Source organism: Mus musculus, chromosome 17, assembly GCF_000001635.26.
Source record: "Mus musculus strain C57BL/6J chromosome 17, GRCm38.p6 C57BL/6J".
Lineage (NCBI taxonomy): Eukaryota > Metazoa > Chordata > Mammalia > Rodentia > Muridae > Mus > Mus musculus.
Window position 1 is genome coordinate 29,032,627 of NC_000083.6, and position 19,761 is coordinate 29,052,387.

General features: G+C 43.6%; 1 protein-coding gene across 2 annotated transcripts; it reads left to right on the top strand.

The window, feature by feature from the left end:
* The first annotated feature begins 33 nt into the window (after positions 1-33).
* Srsf3 (serine and arginine-rich splicing factor 3) lies at positions 34-10,746 on the top strand. Of its 2 annotated transcripts, NR_036613.1 has the most exons (7): positions 34-160; positions 3,615-3,822; positions 5,864-5,998; positions 6,828-7,283; positions 8,149-8,187; positions 8,581-8,667; positions 8,758-10,746. NR_036613.1 is itself a non-coding variant. In NM_013663.5 (6 exons), exons 2-6 carry the CDS (start codon positions 3,617-3,619, stop codon positions 8,783-8,785), a joined length of 495 nt encoding a protein of 164 aa, NP_038691.1. In that variant the 5' UTR covers positions 34-160; positions 3,615-3,616; the 3' UTR covers positions 8,786-10,746. The 2 variants fall into 2 exon arrangements, 1 of the variants encoding a protein (NP_038691.1); NM_013663.5 differs by lacking the exon at positions 6,828-7,283.
* The last annotated feature ends 9,015 nt before the right edge of the window (positions 10,747-19,761 follow it).

The following is a 19,761-nucleotide window of genomic DNA, read 5'->3' on the forward strand; positions in this document are numbered from 1 at the left end:
GGCAGAGCAGGGTGCTATAAATAGGGCGAGGGGACGGTGGTGGTCCGCCATTTCGTGACGCCGCGAGACCGAGAATCTGTAGGAGCAGAACCAGAGGGAAGCGGGTGGGCCTGTCGGAGCGTTAGGATTTGAGCTTGGGCCTTTTGAACCCAGGATCTCGGTAAGGGACCGGCGAACGGAGGGAGGGAGGTGGAGGGAGGGAGGTGGAGTTCCGCAGACTCGAGGTGGGGCCGGGCGCAATGGCGGCACCAGATTGAGACAAAGGGGCGCCGCCGCCATTTTGTGACTTTCGGTCCCGGGCGGCGGCTGGGGCCCCGGGCAATGTTGAAGATGCTTCCAAGTCTGTAAATCCCGGACTTAATCTTTTGTCCTTTGGAGGAAGGCTCGGAGAGGGATTGCTCCAGGCTGGGGTGTGGCCGGCGTGTGTGTGTGTGTGTGTGTGTGTGTGTGTGTGTGTGGGGTAGATCTCTAAATGAATTCTCCACGTCGCGGCCTTTAGTTTGATGGCGCCTTTTTCTTCCTTGCTCCTGGTTTTCTTGGTATAGTGTCTTGAGGACTTTGTATATATTTTTTAAGACAGGTCTTTTCGTATTTACTGAGCCCCTACAGTCTCATCTTTTTTTTATGCCGACTTGGTGTTTGCTTTAAAAATCTTTTCTAATGAGGCTGCGTTTCTTAATGTAAATCATAGTTCACTTTGAGTTGGGTTTTTCTTTGACCTATTTGCTTTTAACAGGTGTGAAAACCGGGGATGGATGAGTTTCATTTGTCTTTTTGTTTGTTTTTTTAATTTTCGCGGAATGGCTTGGTCGCTCAACTGAGTCTTGGGCACAGGGTGGGGTCACGGCAAAATAGGGTTAAATTTTTTAGTTTGATAATAGTCGGTTTGAACATTATGGTGTATAGTAGGGAAGACACTTAAATGGCTTATTAAGTAGGGTTTTCATTTCGGAAGTGTGAAGTTGAAGACTTACTGAGTGTATGTCCTCAAGGTTGTATGTTGTATGTCCTTTTAGTAAAGATTCTTTTACGCAGGAGTTTAGGGTGCACGGTGCAGGCCACTACATGCCTAGCAGACCTCAACATTTACTTTTATGCACTTTTTACTAAAAGACGGGGGGTCACTAGCAAACTTCATAACTGTCATTCCTCTAGCCTGTTGAGCCACAAGCATGCTTGCCTTCCTAGCTATGATAGTTTTGTTGTGGAACCTTTGTGTGGTTCCAAGATATTTATTTTTGTTTGTTCCTGAGACAGTTCTTGCTGTAAATCAGGCTGGCTGTCTTGGTTTACTCAACTTTTTTAGATCTGGTCTCCAACTCATCATTTCCCTCCTCCTTCAGAGTGCTGGGATCAAAGGTGTGTGTGTGTGCGTGCGCACACCACCTTCCTGATGCACTTAGTTTTTGAGACAGGGTAAGTTATGCTTCAACTTCTGCATTCCTTTTTCTGTAGTGCCGGCCTTCTCAGAATTCCCTGCCTCTCCTTGGGATTTCTTTTAAGTGTCTGGATTTTCCATTTCAAGCATTTCACATGTAGGGAATTGTAATGGCCTTTTCTGGTTTTAGAATGTTTTCAAGACTTTTAAACTTAGTAGTAGACAGTATATTCCTGAATACTGTGTCACATTCTAGATCTCCATCTCCTGGTAGTCATTTAGATTGGCACAGCTTTCACTATTGAGAGCAGTGCTGTAGTGAGGCTTTGACATGTTTTTCATTGTGTCTGTAGTTCTGGGGATTAAGTTTCAGTTGCATGCTAGACAAGCTCCCCACCACTGAACCACATTGAGACTTGAATATATGCTTGGAAAACAAATGGAGCCAGGTGTGGTGACTCACAGTTGTCTTAGTCCTTGAGAGCCAGGCTAGCCTGGCCTATCTACAGTGAGACACTTTTCTTAGAACAATAGCACATGGTTTGGCTGCTTGGAGAATTTTAACTGCTTATTAGAGAAGTGTTTAGAAAAAAGTGGTATTAGTGTTAAGACAGTAAAGGAAATTTTTGTGGCAGTGTATCTTGGAAGTATTTGATTGCGACAGGACTTTAACTGTAGCCCTGCCTGGCCTCAAACTTGTGATTTTTTTTTTAAGATTATTTATTTATTCTATGTAAATACACTGTTGCTGTCTTAGACACTCCAGAAGAGAGAGTCAGATCTTGTTATGGATGGTTGTGAGCCACCATGTGGTTGTTGGGAATTGAACTCAGGACCTTTGGAAGAGCAGTCGGTGCTCTTAACCATAACCGCCGAGCCATCTCTCCAGCCCCAAACTTGTGATCTTAATTAATTACTTTTAAAAACTAGAAATACAGGTTCTGCCCAAGGAAGGAAGCCTTAGTTTATTTTGTGTTTGTGGGATGGTGTGTGCACCACAATAAAGGTCAGAAGATAATTTGTAGTTTTTCTACAATGTGTGTCCCGTAGCTGAACTCAGGTGGACATGGTTCCCTATGCCTTTATTCTTCTACATCTCTCCTAAGGAAACTTGGAATGTAAGGTTTTGCATCCCAGCAAAAGTCCCAGCACTTGGGAGGCAGAGGCAGGCGGATTTCTGAGTTCGAGGACAGCCAGGGCTATACAGAGAAGTCCTGTCTCGGAAAACAAAACAAAAAATAGTTTGATGCCTCAGTAGCAGAAGCTGGTCTTCAACTCCTGCCTCCACCTGTGAATTGTAAGAACTAAAAGTACAGATGTAGGCCACCACTCAGCACTCTGGTTAAATTTAATTTGAAGTTAAACAGAGTTTAAGCCTCATATACAGGGTTTGTGGAGCCTTGCACAGATATTCAAGGTCAGCCTGGGATACTTGAGACCCTGTCTTTAAAAGAAGTGATAAGCCCTGTCTCGAAAAACCCAATAAATAAATAAATAAATAAATAAATAAATAAATAAATAAATAAAAGAAGTGATAATTGATCCTTCTGTGTTTTACACAGTTCCAGGGCAGTTTTGTTTTTGTTTTTTTAAAGGTCTGGCTATGTAGCCCTTAGCCCTTGCTGGCACAGAAAATGAGAGTTGGCTGAGATCTGACTCAGATCCACCTGCCTTGTTTTGAGACAGGTTTCTCTGTAACCCTCAAACTCAGAACTGCATGAGTGAGGATATTAAAGACATGTTACCACACAGCCTGGCCTGAGATTTTTATGTAGGCAAACCTCAAAATCAGTTTGCATGCCTGTTGGCTCTTTAAAAATTTGTTGGTTTCCTGAGGGTTGATTATGAGTGAAAAGAATAGGATGAGGGACAAAAGACATTAAGAGTAGTCTTAGTTTTTGCTTTTTCTTCTGGCTTTTTTTTTAATAGAGATTAAATGTGCTAGGCTAGATTCAGTAACAGTGCATTCTAGATAAACCATTATATTTCCAAGCCTGGTTTTTGTTTTTGTTTTTTTGAGACAGGGTTTCTCTGTGTAGTCCTGGCTGTCTTGGAACTCACTCTGTAGACCAGGCTGGCCTCTAAATCAGAAATCTGCCTGCCTCTGCCTCCCAAGTGCTGGGATTAAAGGCATGTGCCACCACACCCAACCCAAGCCTTCTTTTTTTTTTTAACTCTTTTCCTTAACTGTAGATTGATTGAATAAATTAATGTGTGTTTTTTTTTTTAACTACAGAAATGCATCGTGATTCCTGTCCCTTGGATTGTAAGGTTTATGTAGGTAATCTTGGAAATAATGGAAACAAGACTGAATTAGAACGGGCTTTTGGCTATTATGGACCACTCAGAAGTGTGTGGGTTGCTCGAAACCCTCCTGGCTTTGCTTTCGTCGAATTTGAGGATCCCCGAGATGCTGCTGATGCTGTCCGGGAACTAGATGGAAGGTAATGACGGATAGATAACCGGGTTTAAATTTTTTAGGACATAGGCTTTTTGGTGTTTAATCTACAGTGGACCTGAAGTCCCAGCACATGGAGTTAGGGTGCCCAGCTTAAATAGCAAGTTAAAGGCAAGAATAATCTTGATAGGCCACAGTACCTTAAGTGAAAAGAGCCTGACAGTAGCTCTGAAGCTGTAGGATAGGCCATTTGTCCCTCCGAGTTAAAATAGTGAAAGTTTGCTGGGGTCTATCTCATCAACGACCCAAATGGGCCAGCTTAACTCATTGTTGTAGCTCTGGACAAATGAAGAGAGGACAAACAACCATACCTACCTGTTATTGGGTGGAATTTCTTGTGTCAGAAGGGGGAAAATATAAGGAAGCCAAAGTAATTAGCTTAAAATCCTTAAAGTGAAAAATTCAAGTCAGTAGAAATACGGGAAAAGCATTTGAATTATAGCTATAACAGTTAACATTGAGCTCAGTAATCAAGAGTGGTTCAGGGACTGGAAAGATGCCTCAGTCGTTAGAGCAGAGGACCTGGTCTTAGTTCCCAGCACCCAAGTAGTGGTTCATAACCTTTTTTGTTTTTTGAGACAGGGTTTCTCTGTATAGCTCCGGCTGTCCTGGAGCTTTGTAGACCAGGCTGACCTTGAACTCAAATCTGCCTGCCTCTGCCTCCTGAGTGCTGGGATTAAAGGCTTGCGCCACTACTCCTGGCTCATGACCATTTATAACACCAGTTCCAAGGTGTCTGATGTCTTCTGATCTCCCCAGACACATGTAGTGCATGTCCTTTATATATGTGAGCAAAAAAACATTTCAGGCAGAGGCAGGCGAATTTCTGAGTTTGAGGACAGCCAGGGCTACACAGAGAAACCCTGTCTCAAAAAACCAAAAAAAAAAATCTATACATAAAATAGCGTTTTGTTTCTTCTAAAGATATATCTATGCATATGTGTCTGCAGACACACTGGAAGAGGCCGACAACTCTCTGGCCCCATAATTGTTTTGTGTGTGGGGGAGTATTTTTTTCTGTTTTTGAGATAGGGTCTTAACTAAAACATTTTACAGCTAGCTGGTGGCATACATCTTTATAATCTCAACACTTGGGAAGCAGAGGCAGGTGGATGACCTACTTTATAGAATGAGTTGCAAGACAGAGCTACACAGAACCTATTTGGAAAAACAACAAAAATGTGTTTATATGTGTGTTTTACCTGTATGTCTGTACTGTGTGTATTCCTGCTAGTCACAGGCTAGAAGGTGTTTGATTCCTTGGAACTAGAATTAGGGTGGTTGTGAGCCACTATGTGGGTACTGGGTTATTTGTAAGAACAGCCAGTGCTTTTTAACTATTTAAGTAACCTAGAGCCAATAGCCTAGGACTGACTTCCTAATGCTGGGATTAAAGGTATATGATCAGTGGGCTGGAGACATGGCTCAGTGGTTAAGAGCACCAACTGCTCTTCCAGAGTCCTGGGTTCAATTCTAGCAACCACATGGTGGCTCACAACCATCTAATGGAATCTGATGCCCTCTTCTGGTGTGACTGAAGGGAGCAATATTGTTTGAATAAATCTTTCCTAAAAAGATATGTCAGTGTATCTAGCCAGACTGATTCATATGTAGTGAATTTATTTTAAAAATCCCACTTGAGAAGTTTACAGAGCCATTAACCTATATAAAGAGTTTAGCAAATTTAACAACTTAGAGCAAGTGGGCCTGGGCAACTCTTGCTGTTTTTTTTGGTTGGTTGGTTGGTTTTTTTTTTTTTTTTTTTTTTTTTTTTTGAGACAGGGTTTCTCTGTGTAGCCCTGGCTGTCCTGGAACTCACTCTGTAGACCAGGCTGGCCTCAAACTCAGAAATCTGTCTGCCTCTGCCTCCCAAGTGCTGGGATTAAAGGCGAGCGCCACCATTGCCTGACTGGGCAACTCTCGAGGCTGTCAAACTTAGACTCCATTTGACTTTGGGTGAAATAGGGAGAGATCAGTATAAGCTTAATGCCATTGACAATTTTGTGATCAGTGTCCCTTCTCTTTAGAACACTGTGTGGCTGCCGTGTAAGAGTGGAACTGTCGAATGGTGAAAAGAGAAGTCGGAATCGTGGGCCGCCTCCCTCTTGGGGTCGTCGTCCTCGAGATGATTACCGCAGGAGGAGTCCTCCACCTCGGCGCAGGTACTTGAGAGAGCACCTTTTAGAGAAAGGCATTGGTGTAATGGAGTAGCTAGTAGGAGCAGGTATTTCTTCCTAAGGTTGTTGGTGGGTTAACTTACTGTGGACATCGGAGTTCTCTACAAAACGTTTGCTGGGTATAGTTTGGGGTATGCGAGTTGTGCTGAGTGTTGGCTTTTGTCTGTAGGTGTATTATTCATGTTGGTAGTTAGTAACTTCTATCTTGGATCTGTCTTCTAGTTCATCTTCTAGTTGCATCTTTCCAAGTCTTCCCTTTTACTTCAATTTAGGCCTTTTTCCATTTCTTGACTCCATAATGATCAACATTACATTCAACTAGCTCTTCACAAATGTGTTTTCTACTAGCACAATTGTAATATTTATCAAAACAGGCAGCTGTTTTAATGTTACAACTGGTAAAGTAGAAGTCTTTCTGAAACAAACTTAAATCACTGACCAATAAAAGGGGGCTTAAAAGTATTCCCAATCATCCGTTCTTGAATCCCAAATAGGAGAGAATTCAGTTTTTTTATGATTGAAATGGCATCATTCTTGGACCAGGCAGTATTGCCTGGATACAAACTCCTCATCTCCTCAAATCAAGCCTCTAAAATAGTTTCTATAGGACTGAATTTACCTATTACAGGTGAGTGAAGTCCTAGGAGATAGGAGTTCAAAATCTTGCCCCTTTTGCTATTTTGAAAAACAACACACTGTTGCCCATCATAATAAAGAGTATTTGTTAGCTAATAGATGGTTGTACTGATGGCTTGTTTTTCATTTTTTTTGTGCTTTTTGGTCCATCTATTAATAAAAATGAACCCCGTTACAGAGTCACCATCATGTCTCTTCTCACCACCCTCTGAATCTGCATTAGCCAGTCAACTAGCCCTTTCAGCGTCATGTGACCAGCGCGCCCCATTCAGCTTGGCTGGTGTCGTTTCACATGACCCAGGCTGGCCAGTCGTCAGGTTGCACCGCCCTTTGGTTCCCGAGCATGCTGTTTTCTCTCAGCCTTCTCTCCAACCTTAACCAAATCGGCAGCAGCCACCTCGACCGCCCACACATTCCTGGCCAATCAGCTCAGCTGTTTATTTACCAAATGTCTTCACAACAACTACAGCAGCAGCCTTCGGCTAACAAAAAAGCAGGAAAAATCCACAACACCCCCTTCGCCAACCAACTAAATCCAACGCAACATCTGGCAAAACCTTTTCAGCAAATTCTTCCTGGCCGTCAGTCCGGCAGCCTCACCTCACCATTTCTAGCTTGTTGAAACCCAAAACTAGTAAGTTTTTCCTGCTTATACAGTTTACTGCTGGTTAAAAATAAGGAGTAAGCGGCTTAAAGTAATTCTTTTTTCTGGATCAAAGGCTGGCTGTGCATAATTGAATGGTAACGTACAATATATTGCTTGAAACAACTTTTAAGGGTGATAGGGAACTCATAATGTGACTAGACCTTCAAGTGAACTTATGTGCATGTGTGAGATGCCAAACTAAAATTTTAATATCTCTAACAGATTTTAGCTTTTCTTCCTAGCAAAATTTTGTTGAATCCTATCACCTTTAAATGGTTTTACTAACAGTTTTCAAATTTAAAAAAAAAATTGGGGGTGAAGTGTGGGCCAAGCTACGGTAATTTTGATAAGCCTAAAACACACTCTTAAATGTGACATCACAAATGCAGTTCTAATGTAGCACTAAATGGCATCAATGTTTACACCTACCGCGTTTTCACAAAGTTACACTATCCACCTGGTACTTAAGTCTTGTTAGAGACTTAAAGGTTTGCATGGGTTCCAAATACTGGTTTATGGTACTGTTTTTGGAACTACTTGTGGGACTACATTTTGGTGTGGTGTTTGGGGTAGTGGAGTTAGTTTGACATGAAGTTTTGCATTGGACAGATCTGCTGTGAAGCATTCTTTGTTAAAATGAATCCATGGTTGGAATACCTGCTTTTCACTTGAGCTTTTTGTTCCTTAATCCTTCTGTGCCTTTTTTTTTCTTTTCTTTTTTTATTTTTGGACGATGAGTGCCAGTTCTCCGGCACATTCACTGGGCCCAACAGTGAAATTGAAAAGTTGGGAAATGCCTCACGCCACATACAATAATTGACAATTAGCCTAATTTTACTGTTTCTGCTTCTAGATCCCCAAGAAGGAGAAGCTTTTCCCGAAGCCGGAGCAGGTAAATGTTTTGGTGCCCTGTTCTTAGAGATGGCAGCTTCTGACAACTTTAAGCTGTTTCCCGTGCTTGTTAATGAGATTTATAGATAACTCTCATTATAGTGACATGGGTAGCATACATAGTCACACAGTCAGCATTAAGTTAGCCTTTCTTCAAGGTGAGCTTTTTTTTTTTTTTTTAATTTAAAGATTTATTTGTATGACTACACTTTAGCTGTCTTCAGACACACCAGAAGATGGCATCTGATCTCACTACAGATGGTTGTGAGCCACCATGTGGTTGCTGGGAGTTGAACTCAGGACCTTTGGAAGAGCTGTCAGTGCTCTTTAACTGCTGAGCCATCTCTAGCCCTCAAGGTGATTTTCTAATAAAGGAATGTGCTGTTTGTTTTAGGTCACTTTCTAGAGATAGGAGAAGAGAAAGGTCTCTGTCTCGTGAGAGAAATCACAAGCCGTCTCGATCCTTCTCTAGGTCTCGTAGGTAAGTAAGATGAATGACTAAACTATTATTGAAGATATATAAAATCTTTTTTGTGCTATGTACTAAGATAATTTTGTTTTTGTTTTTTAGCCGATCTAGGTCAAATGAAAGGAAATAGAAGACCAGTTTGCAAAAGTGGTGTACAGGAAATAACTTCATCTGACAGGAGTATGTACAGGAAATTAAAGTTTTGTTTGAGACTTCATAAGCTTGGTGCATTTTTAAGATGGTTTAGCTGTTTAAATTTGTTTTGTCTCTTGGAACAGTGACACACAAAACAATGTAATTCTCTATGGTTTTCAGATGGATCATAAGAGGCACGTGATATCAAGAATTGTTACTTTACAATGTTCCCTTAAGCAAGATTTAATTTTCTTTGAATTTTAGTTTTTCATAGACTGAAATAAACCTTAGGTCCTGCCCAGTTTTAAGTGTGATGTACTAATGATATAAAGCAACTGGCGGAAATTGAAAGAAGCTATAGTCCTCTAGTAGCTGAGACACTGTGGCACTGTGGGTGGAATGATAAAGCGGTGTTTAAGAGCTGCTGTGAACACAAGCCAACAGATAAGGGTAGGAACCACACTGAAGATTTGCAAAGGGGTTCCTTCCTGGTTTCTCTATGGGGATGCAGAGCTATTGTAACGTCTTTATTTGGAAATGTAAAACTCAGATGCCAGTGTCCTTTCAGTTTAAGGGTACATTGTAGAGCTCAACTTTTCAGTTACTGTGCAAGATTGTTTTTCATGCTGTCATTTGTAATATGTTTGTGAGAATCTTTGGGATTAAAGTTTTGGTTACAAATTGTTGTTTAACTTGAAAGCCTGTTTTTCCTTGCACACTCAAAATCTGTGAGCTTGGTATCAAGTCCAGGTAAAACATTCCTATTGGAAGCCATACTTATATTTTCTTGTAAAGTGCTTTTGAATTAATAAAGTACTAGCATAATTGTGTAGTAGTCAGTCGAGCGAACCACTGTTGCCATTGTTCTTATCCCTGGGAAAGTAGTTGGTTACCCAGTTCATTCTTTGTAAGAAACACAACTGAGAAGCACTACATTAGTGAAGGAATTTTTTTTTCCCCTTTGCTTGTCACTTATGAGAGTTAGCCATTTTTTAGGTGTTGAAGCCAGTTCAGGATTATGGCTGTTAGTGACTAACATTTTAAAGTAAGCTCCAGTATGGTAGGTATATTGTAATTCCCTTAAGTTGCCCATAAAAAGTGGCTTTGATCTTCAGCATGAAAACATTCAAAATTTTAAAATTTATTTTATAACTTGAGGTGTTGCATGGGATTCCAAATTGATCCATCATGATGTAAAATCCCCAATATGGTTAATTGTAATGATGCACAGTTGAAATGGAGGCATGCATATCCTTTCTCTTAGAATCTGGAGGAGTTGTGGTTTCAGGTATTTGTGTGCAACTAGATTAAATCATAATGCAACAGTCTTGTGGCTTAAGTTTCCTTAAATGTGTTCTTTTGAGATAAGATTCTACTGTACTGACTTGGTCTATGTAAGAGCCATTGCACTAAGTTAAATCTGTAAGCTTATAAATCTCCCCCATTGTTATCTTTAAACAATAAATTTCAGTAAAAAAGGAGAGAGTTGTGTCTAGAAGGTTCCAACATGAGCCTTTGAAAGAAGTACCCATCTTCTTTGAAGGTACTTTTAAATTAGCTACCCTTGATCATTCTGAGTATAATACTAAAAGGATGATTCCAGGTGTTTGCTAGAGGTCATTATTAGTACTTAATGATGATTAAGAAAGGCACCTGAGAATATGGGTAACCTCAGATATTACATACACAATGTAGGTTCTCTTCATTTACCATCTAGGTGCCTAAGTGTCATGATGGCATCTCTACCCTGTATTGGACTGTAATAAACAGCCATAGTTGTCTTAGCCACTGGCTTAGTGCCTTGTCTTAACTGTGCTTTGCTTTTCTGAATCCAGATGAGATTTAGGTATCAATCTATTCCAGTGTATATTTTTGTACTACCAGACTCTTGTCTTCTGGTTTTCTTTTAGGGTAGGAACATAAAAGATTATTATTAAAAGACACTGACTTAAAGTTGGGTTGGAGTATATTTTTATCTAAACAGTCCAGTAATATTTGAGTTTTACATTCCTACCATAACTATGGGATCCTGAAGCATGCAGTGATAGTCTAGTGCAGTGTTGTACATGTGGTGTTTCTTTCTTTGGGTTACAAATGCCTAGTGTTTTATTTTCAGAGTAAAGTCAAGCTTTCCATAAAGCTATAGGTACTGGATTTTATGATTCAGGGGATATGAATCCTACCCCTGCCTACAGTGTGGGTCAGCCCAGCCTTCCTCATTTATTGTCCCGAGGGGGTTCTAAGAGTTAGACTTAGTTGTCAGAATGCTTTCCTAGGATACACATAGCCTGGCTCCATCTATCTGTACAAATGAGCTGTGCCTGCCACATGTGGGCAAACTCTGTTCTCAACAAGACTGCAGCTTAGTTTCCCGCACCCACAGCAGTTAATGTTTGTAAGTTGATTTCCAGAGGATCTGATGCCTTTGTGCCTATACCAAGTGTGAACAAGGAGTTAGCACGAATGCTTGTTTAAAAGGCATGTGAGTAGAACAAGAAATGCTTGTGTTCTTAAATTACATCTTAAAATGGATGAGTGCAGGTGTCCATGGGAAGTAGAAAATGGCATCTGATTCTTCACCCTCTGGAGATGACTTTGTCTCTAATCCCATGGTGGTCTTAACTGGAAAATCGTAGGTGAGGTGAGCAGGTTTTTTTTTTTTTAAAGATTTATTTATTATGTGTAAGTACACTGTAGCTGTCTTCAGACACTCCAGAAAAGGGTGTCAGATCTTGTTACAGATGGTTGTGAGCCACCATGTGGTTGCTGGGATTTGAACTCCGGACCTTCAGAAGAACAGTCAGGTGCTCTTAACCACTGAGCCATCTCACCAGCCCCGAGGTGAGCAGTTTTACTTCTGTAACTGAGTTAGCCACCGTGATGCCTATGATCCTCCTGGACCAGGCTGACAGGCTGCCCTGTTTCTAGAGCCTGTGATTGCCAAGGATTCTAGCAGTCAGACTAGAATGTTTTCAGCATTCAGTAGTTCGCATTGCTGCTGGTGGTAATGGGTGTCCTGAAAACAGTGACTACAACCCTTATTTTGAGGTAGTCTTTATGTTTGGGATTGACCCCCAGGAGTTTTGAGGGTAGCAATCCACTACACTAGTGAAAGGCGTGAGTGCCAAGTACATGCTCACTTGGAGCTCTTGCCCAGCCCCACGTGTTACCTGCACTTAGCCCTGAACTGTAGCTGTGTGGGTAGCTCAGCAACAGCATTGCCTAGCATGCCTTGCTCAGCACTGGCAGAAAATGTGAGAGGACATAGGTGCTCAGATCATTACATAGTGTCCTACAGGGGAGGAGGTTCTAGTGGAGATACCCACAGAATGAAAGAACTGGCAAGGGAAGGGGGCTGGAGAAGGACATGGCAGGGCAAGCAGATGCTGAACTGGTAAGATGCCTGCACTCACATTGGTTCTCAAGAGCTAGCATCTGATTAGCTGCTGGAATGTGGGATGGCTCCATGAACTTACATGCTCAATGTCTCTGATAGCAATCTTGGAGGATGTTTTGTATTTCATACATCCCAAACACATAAGCAATCTCTGTTATTCCAGGCAGTTAATCTGCACTATTTCCCCAAAGACAGCCTTGCCCTAAAAAAGCATAATGTTGACAGTTTTTACAAATTGGGTGTTCAGTTGTCTTGTTTAACCACTAGGAGGCAGTATTACCCTGCTGAAATCTTGGACCGAATCCTTTGCCTGAGGCCATGAATCTAGGCCATGGGTCTCTGGAGCACAGTTGAGTTAGTACAGTAACTGACAAGAGTGACCAGAGTAGACATTGCTTGGAATCTCCCACCAGGTCACTTGAGCCTCACAGGTGGGCCCTTGTCATATATGTTGAAATTAAGGCTCAGGGCCAAACTCCTAGTGGTATGTGGGGAACCATTGACTTGCATAACTTGTTTCAGCTACAGAGCCTAAAGCCATGTGCACAGAAACACACAGGCAGAAGTGCCCAGTGTGAACCAATTCCAGCTCTGATTCTTTGCTCAGGGTCTAGTGAGTGAGGAGGAAACCATAGGGATGGCTAGAGCAAGCTAGAATGTGTAGAGAAAGACCTTTAATCCCAGCACTTGGAAGCAGAGGCAGGTGAATCTAAGGTTCCAGGCTAAGCTAGCCAAGTAAGTTCTAGACAGCCAAGGCTACCCAGAAACCCTGTCCCATAACATTATACGTCCTGTCTCAAAAGAGTAAGTAAAAGTCTTGGGGTTTTTGTAAGATTTATTTATTATATGTATACACTGTACCTGTCTTCAGACACCCCAGAAGAGGGCATCAGGTCTCATTGTGGATTGTTGTGAGCCATCATGTGGTTGCTGGGACTTGAACTCAGGACCTTCAGAAGAGCAGTTGGCACCCTTAACCGCTGAGCCACCTCTCCAGCCTGTGAAAGGTTTTTTTATGTTTATATGCCTGAGTATATGTCTGTACCAAGTGTGTGCCACCTGTAGCTGTCAGAACAGGGTGTCAGATCCCTTGAAACTAGTTGTTCTTAAGACAGTAAACCCAGGTGCTCAGTAAGAGCAGAGAGCACTTTTAACTCCTGAGGCAATGGATCATCTATAGCCCCGAAGCCGCGCGTGAGATGATTCCTTGTGCTACCCACATCTCAGGATTTAGAAAATAAGCTAAGACTCAGGGAAGGTGAGGGACTGGGCTGATAAATTACAGCTCGGTCACCTCGCCAATCAACCCTTCACCCTGAGAGGGTGCTGGCAATATGCCAGCCGCCCTGGCAGATAAAGCCTCAGACAGATGGCAAACAGAGCTTGCCCCAAGGAGTCAACACAGGTCTGATTTAACCTGTGGTTTGTGCTTGTCCCTGCCCCCAGGGCTGCCTGCTCGTGTTCTGCTTTTGTCACCACCCCACTCCTGTGGCCAGGTTGGCACTCTGTTAATAGTAACCAACACGAGGCTCCTGTGAGCACAGGACCTGACTGCAGGCACGCACAGCACTGCCCCACCAAAGTTCCAGGGTCAAGGTGGAGCCTGCACAGGGTTGAGCACAGCATTGCCAGGCCTGGCCCTTGTTGGCAGTAGACTCCCTCCAACACGTGTTGGCTCTGAGGCATAGTAGAGCAGGTGGGCTGCCCACCCCAAGGATTTTACAAGCACCGTCTGCATCCATTTTAGTGACAGGGTTTCTCTGTAGCCCTGCGTGTCCTGGTATTCAAAAAGAGATCTACCTGTTTCTGATTCCTGGGTGCCAGGGACCAAAGGCACCACCACCATCCAGTCTTTTATTTAAAAAAAAAAAAACATATTTGAGAAAGTTTTTTTTTTTTTAAGATTTAGTTATTTTTATTATATGTAAGTACACTGTAGCTGCCTTCAAACACTCCAGAAGTCAGATCTCATTACGGATGGTTGTGAGCCACCATGTGGTTGCTGGGATTTGAACTTCGGACCTTTGGAAGAGCAGTCGGGTGCTCTTACCAACTGAGCCATCTCACCAGCCGGAAAAAAGTATTAGTTTGTACAGGTGTTTTGCCTGTGTGTGTCTGTGTGCTGGTGCCTACAGAAGCCAGAAGAGGATGTTGGATCCCCTAGAACTGGAGTTACATATGGCGCCACCATTTGGGTACTGGAGATCAGACAAATACTGGTTAGTTGTGTTGTAGAGGATAATGAATAGGTGAGGGACAAATGCTACACCTGTAGAGGTCAGTCCAACACTGGGGACCAGACTCAGGTGGTCAGACCTGGGCCAGCAAGCATATTTACCTGCTGAGCCATCTCACTGGTCTACACCCCCCACGCATACTTTTTTTTTTTTTTTTTTTTTTTTTGGTACAGGGTCTTTTTATGTAGCCCAGGCTAGCCTTGACTTTATGTAAACCTTGAACTTGACAGTGAGCCTTCTGCCATTGTCTCCTGACTGAGAGTCTAGATATATAGGCCATGTCTGGTTATTTATTTACTTTGAATCTTTCTTTGAGACGGGGTCTAGTTAATGTAGTCCAAGTGGTCTTTTGAACTACAGGCTCTTCTACTAGAGCTTCCTGCTTGCAGAGATTACAGCTTGTGCCACCTTGCCACCATTCAGAGATGGTTTTGAGTGTCAAGGATAATTTGAGGTAGAAGGTTTTTTGTTTAACCCTTTCTTACCAGCACAGGAATCAGGAGGTGAAGACTAGTTAATCCTGACAAGCCTGGTGGGGCTGAGCTGAGCAGCCACCAACTCAGGGTACCTGAGGCCCATCACCTTGAGTGTGTATGGCCTAGGGAATACAGGTCAGCCACAAAACATAGTTACTTCCAATATTAAAACAGAGCCAGCAAATTACCACCTTCTAGACTATGAGATGACCCAGTTCCTAACACATTAGCATTCAAGGTGCTCTACCAACGTGGCTTGGTAGAGTGCTTGCTTAGCATGCATGAGGCCTTAGGTATCATCCCTGGCATCACATGAGACCAGGCATGATGGTACATACTTATAATACCAGTGCTTGGGAGTTAGAAGCAATGGGGTCAGAAGTGCAAGGTGTTTTAAAAAAGCAAACAAGAAAGATGGTAGTGGTTGCACACCTTTAATCCCAGCACTCAGTGGCAGAGGCAGACAGATCTAGAGAGTCCCAGGATAGCCAGGGTTACATAGAGAAAGGGAGAGAGGAGAGGAAACAAAGGAAAGCAGAGAGATGGCTCGGTGGTTAAGAATGCTTCTTGCTCTTGAAAAGGACCTGAGTTCAGCTCCCAGCACCCATGTCAGGAGGTTCACAACTGCTTTGTAACTAACTTCAGGGGTCTGATGCCCTCTTATGGCCTTTGAGGGACACACACACAAGATAAATCTTAATAATCTCAATAAGCGTTCTTAGCTATGTAGGGAATGTAAGGCCAGCCTACAGGGCAGGGAAGAGTGCTGTATGGCAATTCATGCCTACAAAACACAGGGCATGACAACATGCACACAAAGGGTCTACCTTAATGGCTGCCCATGAGGCAGGGGATCACAGGGACCTCCTGGAAGAGACAAAAAAATATGCAAAACAGGAGGTGAAAATAGAAACCACTGCCTGGTGATAGAATTAAGTCACCCACTTAGTATTAAAAAGTTAATAATAAAATTTGGGGGCTGGAGAAATGGCTCAGTGGTTAAGAGTACTGACTGCTCTTCCAGAGGCCCTGAGTTCAATTCCCAGCAACCACATGGTGGCTCACAACCATCTGTATGCCTTCTTCTGGTGCGTCTGAACAGAGTGACAGTGTACTCACATTAAATAAATCTTTAGAAAATAATCATAAAATACGAGCACAATCAGAGATGGCTCAGGGGTTAAGAGCATTGGCTGCTCTTCCAGAGGACCCAGGTTCAATTCCCAGGACCCACTCTGCAGCTCACAGCCCTCTTCTTAGCCTCTAGGGGCATACATGATGCATGCCATACATAAAACACCCAGACGAATAAGACCAACAGGGAAAGGAAGCAGGATGGCTCTGGGCTCAACAGTGATACATAGTAGGTGCCTCACCACAGTGTGGGGCTCAGAAGAGCTTTCTGGGAGGACGGGGATCATTAGACACACCCACTCCTGTCAGTGCCAGGATTCGTGCCCCGGGCCAACCTCCAAGACCTGACAGAAGATGTTAAGGGTGGCTTGGAGAGTAGAGGTCACAGTCACTACTTTGGGGTCTTCATCACTGTTAGTTCACGAAACCCATCAGGATGCCAGGACATTGCCACCAACCATCACTGTAACTGATGACAGTGGCCTGGGTCATTATGGGCACCAGCCAAACGCTGATTTCCAAGGTTCCACTGCTGTTTCCTATGCCAATGGAATGTACCTATAAAACGGCAGTCACGGGTCTTGGTGGCATATGGTGGTGGGGGGTGTGGGGAGTAGGAGCCTGTCTAACCAGCTGGCCACCGCCCCGCCCTGGGCACAGAGTCTGTAGTTCCGCCTCAGATCACAAGGTGGCAGCAGCTAACAGTTCCAGACAAGCAAGGGATCCCAAAAAGGCCTTCAAAAACAGCTATTCCATTTTATTATGTTTCGTTTGTTCTATATTTTATTTGAAAGAGGGTCTATAAACTAAGAATAACCTTAAACGTTTTTCTCTTTTTTTTTTTTTTTTTTTTTTAAATTTGAGAGCTCTCTATATAGCCCTGGTTGTCCTGGGTCTTGCTATGTAGGCCAGGCTGGCTGTGAAGTCACAAAGATCTGTCTACTTGTACTGATTGTGTGTGTGAGTGTGTGCATGTGCATGCACTCATGCTTGCCCGTGCAGCTAAGTGGCCTTAAGTGTGAGGCGTGGAGGTGGTTCTCTTCACCTGGTGTGGGTTTTGGGGATTGAACTCTGGCCATCAGGTTTTCAAAGCAAAAGAGGCAAGGGTCTTATCTCCCTAAGTCATCTTTTGCCCTAGAAGGTGAATCTTTCTCTATACTTGTTGGCCCCTCCCATTCACTATCATAGAGACGTTTATGTGTATGTGTGTGTGGGTGCTCGAGTGCGTGTGCTCACTTGTGTGCATGCTTGAACACGCACGCATGTCCTCTTGAGTACATGCAGGTAAGGTGTGACTATAGGCGTGTGTGTAAAGCCATAGTGTAATGTGTGACTGTTTCTGTAGCTGGCAGTGTGTGAGGTGTACCCTTGTGACTAAGTCTGGGTAAAAGTGATGTAACTGTGTGTGAGACTATGTGGGCGACTGGCTATACGGGATGTGCCCCTATCATTGAATGTGGATGATGGCCACTGGATGACTGTGGGGTGGAGGGTGGGGATCAGCAGGCTCAGGTGTCGCCAGAGAGGCGGGAGGAAACTATAAACCTGGGCAATGGCCCCTTATCAGCGAGTCCTTCTGCTGGGTCCACAAGGGCAGAGGGCAAAGTCCATGCAGATAAGAGTGCTGGGCGCCAGAGGTATTTAGGAAGAGGAGGTGGGGTCCTACACTTGGAGTCCAGGGGAAAGAAAGAGCCCATGCTAAGTTCCATGAAGCTCCTAGATCTGGGATGGAGCAACACTGAGTGCTCAAACAGCCTGATCATCTCTTATACAGTGGGCAGGAGAAACGACCCTCCCAGGCTCAGCTTCTCCACCTGTCTTATGGTAGAAGGCTGTGGTCACCTTTATAGACCCTGCATATAGACTGGAGAAGACTCTGCTTTAACACACTCAGAAGCGTCCTACGAAGGGACCGGTGCTCATGAGGCATTGTGGACGAGAGAGACTGGGAGAGGAGCCCACACAGAGCCCGGCAACAGCACTGCTAGCTATAGCTGTTATTTTTCAGTCCTCTGCCACCCCAGCCTTCCAGGGACCACTGCCCTCTGGCTAGCACAAACCCTGGCTATCCCAGGGTGTGGGTGTCTGAAAGCACCAGCCAGCCTGAGGGGCTGCCATTGTGGTGACCTTGGAGACCAACCCTAGCCAGCTTCTGCCAGGGCTTCTGGCAGCTGAGCACCCCAGTTCTCTTAAAAAAACTCCATCTCGAGGAGTTTCTCCAGTTTCTCCTTTTGTTGGGAACGGGGCCGGGGAGGCTTGGGTGTCATTAGGGATTATTTTCAAACTACCGCCTTCCATCAGGTGCTGGCTAGAGTCTACTGGTCACCATGGAATTTCTTTTTTTAGTGTGTCAACAGCCGGGTTGTAGGCAGCTGTCCCCCAGCCAGGGCGGGAAGCCGCCTGTTACCCCGAACTGCCCGGCTCGGATTTCCTGGGCAGACACTTGCCTGCCTTTCATCTCACAGTCACGGAGCCCGGAAAGTGACTTCGAGACCACACGTCTTGTTGTGTCTAGTTATTCTGATGGCTTCACCTGGGAAGCCCTTTCCAAACATCAAAACCACACAAGAAGAGGGCATTTGGGTGGCTGGAGAACCTCTTCACCCGGGCTGCCCCTCGGAGGTGGTGGGCACAAAGTGCCAAGTCAGAGAGGAAGCTGAGAAAGCATTAAAATTCCCATCACAAGCTAATGTGTGTCTCAGAGCTAGAGCTGGTCCTGAAGCCCAGGAAGCAGGGAGGGGGTGGAGGAGGGAGTTAGAATTGAAAGCTCTGAAGGAACCTGGCCCTTTAAGAGAGGAGAGTGTGTGTGTGTGTGAGTGTGTGTATTTATGTGTGTGTGTGTGCATGTATGTATGTATGTGTGTGTTGATGTGAGTGTGTGAATGTGTGTGGGTGTATATACATGTGTTTATGTGGTTGTGTGAATGTGTGAGTGTGAATGTGTGTGTGTATGTATTCACATATATGGGAATGTGTGTATGTGAATAGGTAAGTGTGAGTATATGGGAATGTATGTATGTATATGTGCATATTTGTGTGAGTGTGTGTATGTGTATATGTGTGAATGTGTATATGTATGTATGTGTATGTATGTATATGTAAAAGTACATACATACACGTGTATGTGAATGAGTATGTATATGTGTGTATGACTGTATGTGTGTATATGAATGTGTATGTGAGTGTGCATATAAGTGTGAGTGTATACATGTGTGAATGTGTGTATGTGAATATGTGTATTTATGTATGTGTGTATATTTGTGTAGGAGTGTGTATGTGTGTACATGTACGTACATGTGAATGTATGTATGTGTATGTGACAGTGTGTATGAGTGTATGTGAGTATGTGTGTGCGTGTGTATGTTGGATGCCTAGGTGTGTTAGGAGAGCAGTTGCCCTGAACAGATCATAGAATGGAGAAATTCAGCGTGTTTATTCAGCATCTTTTATATGCCGTGTACATTCCAGCCACTGAAGTCGGTGAGTGAGATGGAATCCTTCAGTGGGACTGTGAAATGGGAAGAGATGGGCTGGTGAGAGGGCTCAGTGAGGAAAGGCACTTGCCACCAAGCTTGATGACCTGAGTTTGAACCCTAGAACTCAGCCAGTAGAAGGAGAGAGTGTACTCCTGCATCTGTCCTTTGATCACAAATGCATGCACACGCACATGTATACACAATAAAATGTAATACTGTTTTTTAAAATAGTAGTTACATAGTGAGACCTT

Coding starts and splice junctions, on each gene's coding strand:
- Srsf3 (NM_013663.5), top strand. CDS start 3,617: ATGCATCGTGATTCCTGTCCCTTGGATTGTAAGGTTTATGTAGGTAAT. Junction 3,823..5,863: donor GTCCGGGAACTAGATGGAAG/GTAATGACGGAT, acceptor CCTTCTCTTTAG/AACACTGTGTGGCTGCCGTG. Junction 8,668..8,757: donor TCCTTCTCTAGGTCTCGTAG/GTAAGTAAGATG, acceptor TTTGTTTTTTAG/CCGATCTAGGTCAAATGAAA.